This window comes from Protobothrops mucrosquamatus, unplaced genomic scaffold (assembly GCF_001527695.2).
Source record: "Protobothrops mucrosquamatus isolate PMUCROS unplaced genomic scaffold, P.Mucros_1.0 scaffold6032, whole genome shotgun sequence".
Taxonomy (NCBI): domain Eukaryota; kingdom Metazoa; phylum Chordata; class Lepidosauria; order Squamata; family Viperidae; genus Protobothrops; species Protobothrops mucrosquamatus.
The window spans coordinates 2,478-11,791 of NW_015391871.1; the positions used below are offsets into that span (position 1 = coordinate 2,478).

The 9,314-nt window shown below is 56.1% G+C and overlaps 1 protein-coding gene across 1 annotated transcript in view; it reads right to left on the reverse strand.

The window, feature by feature from the left end:
• ASB10 (ankyrin repeat and SOCS box containing 10) overlaps positions 1-6,630 on the reverse strand; it is a 7,547-nt gene extending 917 nt beyond the window's left edge. The window contains exons 1-3 of the mRNA XM_015829396.1: positions 6,444-6,630; positions 2,394-2,661; positions 924-1,428 (exon numbers count right to left, since the gene is read on the reverse strand). Of these exons, the coding sequence (XP_015684882.1) occupies positions 924-1,428; positions 2,394-2,661; positions 6,444-6,630 (960 nt within the window). The remainder of the gene's footprint in view (positions 1-923; positions 1,429-2,393; positions 2,662-6,443) is intronic.
• Between the last annotated feature and the right edge of the window lie 2,684 nt (positions 6,631-9,314).

The window sequence follows — 9,314 nt, forward strand, 5'->3', positions numbered from 1 at the left end:
CCCCGGAAGGGTCCCCACGTGAAGAGGGCGCTGAGGTCGTGGGAAAGCGCGCAAGTGACCCGTTTTAAGGCCGCAGCGTCCCGGGGCAAAGCGGAGAGGCACCGCCCGGCGTGGGGAGGGGGGGGCCGAGAACCGCTTCGCTGTCCTGGGACGTCCCCCAGCCCCGCCCTCACCCCGTCCTGCCCTCGGGACGAGCGCCGCAACTCGTATCCACCGCAATCAGGGCGCAGCGGTGGGCAGCGCAACGAGCCACAGTTAACTTCGACCGCTGGATTCACCGTTGTGGCTGCTGCCCTTCCCCTCCGGGTCTTTTTAAACTTTCCCGGGCTATCCAGATGCCCCCCCCGCCCCCGTGAACCCCTGCCCTCTCTCACCCCGCCTCTCCCCTGAACCCCAGACTGAGCGAACCCGGAGATCCGAGTCCGGTTAGGCCAGGGTGGGGTGCGCGTTGCGCGCAGCCTCGCGGAGGCGCCTCCACCTTTCCTTCGGACTTAAACGGCGCCGCCGCGCCTGCATATTCTGGCTATCCACAACCCCCCCCCGCCCCCAGACATTTCCCAGCCCAGAGGGGCGAGCGACCCAAACCCCAAAGTACTAGGATCCCGAAGGCCGGCCAGCTTGGGCGGCAGGCATTGCGCGTCTGGATCGCCCTGCGCCACGACGCCGCTCGGCTTTTTCTGCCTCTGCGCCAAACCGAGCCGGGTCGCGCCCTTCAATGCAGCAGCCTGGTCGTCACACACACACACACACCCCGAGGAAACCGGCGCTGCTTTTGGCGGGCGATCCACAGGCCCTCCCTTCCCGAGGCCACTTGCACCCCAGCTCCCCCCTCCCCCGGCCTTAGGTGGGGGGAGGGGAGGCCGCGCACGCTTGGACCCTTTGGATGGAGCCCAGCGCCCCCTCGGACCGGGCTCGCCCCCCACCTTAAGCAGAGCCCCGGGCCAGACGCGCACCGCCCCGTGGTTGAGCAAGTGGCGCACGGCCAGCTCCGGACGGTGCTCCAACCGGTAGGCCGCCACCTGCAGGGCGTTGTGCAGCGCCGTGTTGCCGCTGTAACTCATGATGTTGACGTGGGCGCCGCGGGCCAGGAGTAGCGACACCACGCGGGCGTTGGCGTTCTTGGAGGCCCAGTGCAGCGGGCGCTGCCGGTCGCGGTCGGCGGCGTTCACCCGGGCCCCGGCCTCCACCAGCTGCCGGCACACGTCGAAGTGAGCCTCCGCATCCCGGGCGGAGTGCGCCAAGCTGCAGGCGGCGATCAGCGGGGTCTCCCCCTCGGCGTTGGGGGCCTCCAGGTCGGCCCCGTGCTGCAGGAGGAGGCCCACCTGCTCCGCCAGGCCCAGCCGGGCCGCCACGTGCAGCGGGGTGTCCCCTGCCTCCTCCGAGGCGCCGTTCACCGGAGCCCCGTGGCTCAGCAGGAGGCGGGCGCACCTGGGAACGGAGAGGAAAGGGGGGCTGAGGCCGATGGGTCTGTCTGGCGCACCCCTTTCCTGCTCTGGGGGGCCCGCCTTCCTTTCTCGCCAGCCCCCTCCCCTCAAATAAAGGCTCGGGACGCGGAGTCTCCTCGGAGCCGATCGCGAGGCAGGATTGGGGACCCCTGAAAGCGCCCCGAGCCTCCGGCGCCTCTCCTCCTGCCCGGGACCGGCTGTAAGACGAGGCTTCCCCTGGAGAGAGGGGGGGGCGCTCTTCCAAAGGGGGCAGACGACACCACCCCCTCCCATTTTTCCCCCCCCCACAACCTCCTAGTCCTAGACGGCCTTCCTCCCCCCACCCCCCACTGAACTGAAAAGGCGCCCCGTGCGCCCATTGGCCGGTTGCCAACGGCCTTTCCTGCAGCGGCCCCACCTCGTGTTTCCCCCCTCCCCCATCCGCGCGACCAAACTCTCCTTTTCCCATGAAACCAAGTCCGAGCTGGAATCGCGCCCTTCAGCGATTCTTGGGCTACAACACGCTCAACCACCGCCCGCCTTTCCCTTTAGATGGGGTGGCGGGGGGGGGGGCGGTTGTTCCTATCCTGGGGAAAGGAAAACCGGAGGAGTCCCACCTGGAAGGGGTCAGGGCGGGCTAGGCTCCGGGCTGAGCGGGTGGAGGAGACGCCCCAGACGGGGACAGAACTGCTGGTCCCTTCGCAGTTGGCCGCCCTTGCGCTTGGAAGAAGCCCGGTTCCAAAGTGCGCCGCGGGATTGGGCGGGATCCAGTGGATCGGCCTCGGGCTTCCGCGGCCTCCCGCCTGCCCCGTTATTGGGGGGGGGTCTCCTCCCCCCCGTCTCCGTTTCCTGGCTCTTGGGAGTCAACCAGCCCAAGGGTGGGGGGAACACCCAAAACTTCTCCGGAACCCCAAAGCTTCTCCGGAGCCCGCGCCCTCGGGGCCGTCCCTCCGAGGCGGAGCTACTCACTCGCTCGAGCCGGCGCTCCGGCAGAGGTGGAGGGGCTGACAGCCGCCCTCCGAGACGGCGGCGGGGTCGGCGCCGAAGGAGAGCAGCAGGCGGACGCAGTCGGCGGTGGCGGCCGCGCAAGCCGCGTGCAGGGCCGTCTGCCCGCCGGGCGCCAGGTCCACCTCGGCCCCGCGCAGCAGCAGGTGGCGCAAGCAGTCCAGGTAGCCGCGGCTGGCCGTGATGTGGAGCGGCGTGGTCAGCTCCTGCTCGTAGGTCAGCGACCACAGCCCTGCGGGGGGGAGAGAACGGCCGGGGGGGATCAGCTGCCCGAGGGGGGTCGAGCCGGGGGGGGGTCGAGCCGGGGGTCCCCCTTCCCCTGCCCACGCAGAGGGAGAAGCGCCTTGGAGAGGGGGGCCGCCGCCTCCACGGCCCCTCTCTTGATCCGCCAAGCCGGGGGTCCCCAACCTCCCCTCCCCCCGGGGCCGCGGCCCACTACAGCCCCCTTCTCCCCTCCCAACGGTCCGCAGAAGCCGGACAGGTTGGGGACCGCTGCGCTCGGCTGCCCGCGCTCCGCGCGCCTTGGAGAGGCGTCTGCACGGCCTCTCTCTTGATCCGCCAAGCCGGGGGTCCCCAACCTCCCCTCCCCCGGGGCCGCGGCCCACTACAGCCCCCTTCTCCCCCTCCCAACGGTCCGCAGAAGCCGGACAGGTTGGGGACCGCTGCGCTCGGCTGCCCGCGCTCCGCGCGCCTTGGAGAGGCGTCTGCACGGCCTCTCTCTTGATCCGCCAAGCCGGGGATCCCCAACCTCACCGCCCCCGGGGCCGCGGCCCACTACAGCCCCCTTCTCCCCCTCCCAACGGTCCGCAGAAGCCGGACAGGTTGGGGACCGCTGCGCTCGGCTGCCCGCGCTCCGCGCTCTCTCTTCCCCCTCCGGGCGCACTCAGCTGGCGGCTGCTGGAGCGGTACTGGCGCCACTCGTCCGAGTCGCTGGTGTCGAAGACGGCGTTGGCCCCCAGGCCGCTCCCGGGGTCGCTCAGGCAGCCGAGGAGGGCGCAGCCGTCGCCCGACAGCAGCGCTTGCCAAAAGGCCTGGGCCGCTCCCCGCGCTCGGCGCGCCGGGATGGGCTCCATGGCCGGAGGGCGGAGGGTGATTGTGTGTGTGTGTGTGTGTGCTGTGTGTGTGTGTGTGTGTGCTGTGTGTGTGTGTGTGTCCGGCCACAGCCTCCCCCACCCACCCCCTGGACCCGTGCCCGGCCGGCCAGAGGCCTTAAGGCTGGCGCGTTCGGGGCTGCCCTGTTTTTGCTTGGTTCAACCGAAGAGAGGCCGGGGCTGATGGGCCCTGGCGTCGTGAGTGCGTGTCCCCCACAGAAGGGCTCTTTGGAGAAGCCCAGAACCTCACCGGTGGGTCACCTACTGTACGTACAGTTGCGGACCTGCGCCTTTTTCGCCGAGCCCTGAAGGCCCATCTATTCCGTGTGGCCGGCCTGGCGTCGTTTGATTATGTTTTAGTGGGGGTTTTGCATGGGGTATTTTTAGAGCAGGCCTGTTATTTAATTTGATTTTAGAATAGAAATTTGTGTATATTTATCGTGGTTTTTATTATCGCCTGTTCACCGCCCTGAGTCCCGTAAGGGAGATAGGGCGGTATATAAATTCAATAAATAATAATAATAATAATAATAATAATAATAATAATAATAATAATAATAATAATAATAATAATAATAAGTGCCTGCTTGCTGGCCTGTATGGAGGGGGGGTCTTCAGGGGCTAAAGCTCTGGAGGGCTCGAATTCCGAGGGACTCAGGAGCCGAGGAAATGGGCAAGGGGGAGGGGTCTTCACGAGGAGGTTTTGGAGCCTGCAGAACTTTGGAGTAGAGTAGAGTAGAGTAGAGTAGAATAGAATAGAATAGAATAGAATAGAAAATATGGAATGGAATAAAATGGAATGGAATAGAATAGAATAGAAAAAATGGAATGGAATGGAACAGAACGGAACAGAACAGAACAGAATAGAAAATATGGAATGGAATAGAATAGAATGGAATAGAATAGAATAGAAAAAATGGAATGGAATGGAACGGAACAGAACATAAAATATGGAATAGAATAGAATAGAAAAAATGGAATGGAATGGAACAGAACAGAACAGAATAGAAAATATGGAATGGAATAGAATGGAATGGACTAGAATAGAATAGAAAAAATGGAATGGAATGGAACAGAACAGAAAATATGGAATGGAATAAAATGGAATGGAATAGAATACAATAGAAAAATGGAATGGAACGGAACAGAACAGAACAGAAAATATGGAATGGAATGGAATAAAATAGAAAAAATGGAATGGAATGGAACGGAACAGAACAGAAAATATGGAATGGAATAGAATGGAATAGAAAAAATGGAATGGAATGGAACAGAACAGAACAGAATAGAAAATATGGAATGGAATAGAATAGAATGGACTAGAATAGAATAGAAAAAATGGAACGGAACAGAACAAAAAATGGAATGGAATAGAATAGAAAAAATGGAACGGAACGGAACAGAATAGAAAATATGGAATGGAATAGAATGGAATGGAATAGAATAGAATAGAAAAAATGGAATGGAATGGAATAGAACAGAACAGAACAGAATAGAATAGAAAAAATGGAATGGAACGGAACAGAACGGAACAGAAAATATGGAATGGAATGGAATAGAATAGAATAGAAAAAATGGAATGGAACAGAAAAGAACAGAATGGAAAATATGGAATGGAATAGAATGGAATGGAATGGAATAAGAATTAAGGGAACAGAACAGAACAGAATAGAAGCTGGAAGGGACCTTGGAGGTCTTCTAGTCCAGCCCCCTGCTCAAGCAGGAGAACCTACACCAACTCAGACAGGTGACTGTCCAATCTCTTCTTCCTATGAGACATTTCCTCCAAGGAGCCATTCTGGTTCTCTTTCCACAGGACTCGGCTTCCTTTTGTCCGAAATGGTATGTAGGGTTTTCTGCCTGAGTGAGGGGGTTGGACTAGATGACCTCCAAGGTCCCTTCCAACTTTATTATTATTATTATTATTATTATTATTATTATTATTATTATTATTATTATTATTATTATTACTACTACTACTACTACTACTATTACTATTACTATTATTACTATTTATTATTACTATTTATTATTACTACTACTATTATTGCTATTATTACTATTACTATTTATTATTACTATTTATTACTATTTATTATTATTATTATTATTATTACTACTACTATTATTATTATTATTACAATTATTACTATTATTACTATTTATTTTTATTTTTATTGTTATTGTTATTGTTATTGTTATTGTTAACCCAGAGGGATAACCATGGGGTGAGGAGTGTGGACAGTGTATAACCTTAGCAAGAGAGGATAGAGTGAGGGGTGGGAGACCCCCACTCCTCATTGGAAAGGGGGGCAAAAATTGCAGGAACCCAGATTCTGGGGGGAACGTTAGCCGAATCCCCTCGGAGTAGAAGCAGCTCTACAGAGGAGGGGTCCCCACGCTCGGCCACTTCGTGGACTTCAGCTGTGGGGGGCTGAGGTGGACAGGAGCAGGTCCCCCTCCCACCGGACACCCCCCCTCTCCCCTTCCTGGAAGCAGCCAGTGGGACGACCTCTCGTCTCCCGTCGGGCCTAGGACAATCCACCGCGGCCCAAGCCCATCGGCGGCGGGACAAAAGCCTTGCGCGCTCACAGCGCGGAAACGGGGGGAACGGAACCTATGAAAGGAATGAAGGGTGGGCGGCCGACATTAAAGTCATTTTTGTTTAATCGGTTTTAAATAATTAAATGGAACCGTGGAATGGCCGGCTCTCCCTTCCTGCTTAGGCCAGGCCCTTCTCGGTCACCTAGTGGGCGGATCACGGCTACCTGGACCCAGGGCACCTGTTGGCGCACTTCCTGGGGGCGGGGGGGCAAGGAGCCTTAACCGGTGGTTAAGCCTGAGCATCCAGTTTGCCACCGGTGAGGGTCCGGTGGCATCGACCGTGCTGGGGAGACCCCTTGACCTCCCCTCCGGCCCTTACCCCATTTCTGGCTGGTCCAGCGCAGGTCCTGGCTCTTGGCCAGGATGACCAGGTCCACCGCGGAGCGGCCGGAGAAATGGCGCTGCACCTCGGCCAGGTCCCCCGTGTAGAGGGCGTTCTGCAGCACGGGGTCCCGGCACTCCAGGGGATCCTCCCGGGCCCTCCTGCTCGGCAGGGCCCGGGCCATCCCGAGCCGGGCCTCGACTCCTCCTGGGGATTCCTGGAAGGGATTCCTGGAGGAGGAGTCGTGGGACACGGCCCTCCTGGAGGAACACGACGACGACCCCCAAGTGAAGCTTCTCCTCGCACCCGAGACGGCCGCTATAAATAGCTCCTCTTGGCCACCGCCGTGCAGTCATCTGCCGGCTGGTCACCGCTTCCCAAAATATATCCCGGTTTTTGTGTGTGTGTGCCAAGGCAGCATGGGTTCCGTGCCAGGCCTTGCCGTCCGAGCCCCGGGGAACTCGAGTGACAAGCTGAGAGCTTGGGAATCTCCCCAGCGCTTCCGGGCATGGGCAGAGGGCCTTCCCATCAGCCCTGAAAAGAAAACACCTGTAACGGTCGGTTATCGGCCCCTGGGAAGATTCTAACTCGGATCCCGAAGGGGTTTGTAAGGGCTTGGAAAGCGGAAGCCTGCCGGGGTGTCGTTGCACTGAACAATTAACCAGCGGAACTACCTGCCTCCAGAAGCGGTGGGGGCTCCAAGACTGGGAGTTTTTAAGGAGAGACTGGACAGCCAGTTGTCCGGAATGGAATAGGATTTCCTGCCTGAGCAGGGGGTTGGACTAGATGACCTCCAAGGTCCCTTCCAAGTTGTTGTTATTATTATTATTATTATTATTATTATTGTTGTTGTTGTTGTTGTTGTTGTTGTTGTTGTTGTTGTTGTTATTATTATTGGACAGCCATTTGTCCGGAATGGAATAGGGTTTCCTGCCTGAGCAGGGGGTTGGACTAGATGACCTCCAAGGTCCCTTCCAACTTTATTATTATTATTAAGTATTATTATTATATTATTATTGGACAGCCATTTGTCCAGAATGGAATAGGGTTTCCTGCCTTAGCAGAGGGTTGGACTAGATGACCTCCAAGGTCCCTTCCAACTTTATTATTATTATTTATTTATTATTATTATTATTATAATATTATTATTGGACAGCCATTTGTCCGGAATGGAATAGGCTTTCCTGCCTGAGCAAGGGGGTTGGACTAGATGACCTCCAAGGTCCCTTCCAACTTTATTATTATTATTATTACTATTATTATTATTATTGGACAGCCATTTGTCCAGAATGGAATAGGGTTTCCTGCCTGAGCAGGGGGTTGGACTAGATGACCTGCAAGGTCCCTTCCAACTTTATTATTATTATTATTATTATTATTATTATTATTGTTATTGTTATTGTTGTTATTATTTGGAAGGTCCAATAGCAATAGCAACAATACTTTTATACCGCTTTATAGTGCCTTCTTTGAGCGGTTTCCAATGTCAGCCCGTTTTCCCCCAGCCATCCGAGTCCTCATTTTACCAACCTCGGAAGGACGGGAGGCTGAGTCAACTTTGAGCCGGTCAGGATCGAACTCCCGGACGTAGGCAGGGTCAGACTGCAAGGCTGCACGCACTCTAACCACTGGGCCACCAGGCCTCCTGCTGCTTGGCGCGTCCACTGCTCAACTACAAGGAGCTCAGCTAGAGCATCAAGGACACATTTTCCTAGAACTTTCCCACTGGATATTTTGCTCAAGCAACTTCCTTATTTATTTATTTATTTATTATTTATTATTCAAATTTATACCCCGCCCTTCTCCTAGCCGACTCAGGGCGGCTTACAGCCAGTTTAAAACAGAATAACTAATACAATAATACTAAATTTAAAAAGTAGTTAAAATGAAATATTTAATTGTTGGCCTTTTCTTTTTTTAAAATTATTTTAAAACCAAATTAAAATACCCCTTAGGCCAGTCCTGCTAGCCTAAATAGCCATGTCTTGAGGGCGCGGCGGAAGGAGGGGAGATCCGGAATCACCCGGATCTCTGGGGGTAGTTCGTTCCATAGGGTGGGGGCTCCAACCGAGAAGGCCCTTCCCCTGGGGGTCGCCAGCCGGCACTGTCTGGCTGACGGCACCCTGAGGAGACCCTCTCTGTGGGAGCGTATCGGCCGATGAAAGGTAATCTGTGGCAGAAGGCGGTCTCGGAGATAACCAGGTCCGATGCCATGGCGCGCTTTAAAGATGATAATCAACACCTTGAAGCGCACCCGGAAAGCCACCGGCAGCCAGTGCAGCTCACACAGCAGCGGCGTTACATGGGAGCGACGAGTCACTCCCATCACCGCCTGCGCGGCTGCATTCTGGACTAACTGGAGCCTCCGAGTGCTCCTCAAGGGGAGCCCCATGTAGAGAGCATTGCAGTAGTCCAGGCGGGAGGTGACAAGAGCGTGGGTAACTGTGCGCAAGGCGTCCCGGTCCAGAAAAGGCCGCAACTGGTGAACCAGGCGTACCCGATAAAACGCCCCCCTGGCCACAGCCGTCAACTGATCTTCTAGTGTCAGCCGTGGATCCAGGAGGACACCCAGATTGCGTACCCTCTCTGAGGGAGCCAAAGTTTTGCCCCCTATAGTCAGCGACGGAGTCAGCTGACTATGCCTGGGAGCCGGCAACCACAGCCACTCAGTCTTGGAAGGGTTGAGCCTGAGTCTGTTTCTCCCCATCCAGACCCGTACAGCCTCCAGGCACCGGGCCATCACGTCAAGGGCATCATTGGGGTGGCCTGGGGTGGAAATGTACAGCTGAGTATCATCAGCGTACTGATGGAAATCCACCCCAAAGCCACGGATGATCTCACCCAGCGGCTTCACATAAATATTGAACA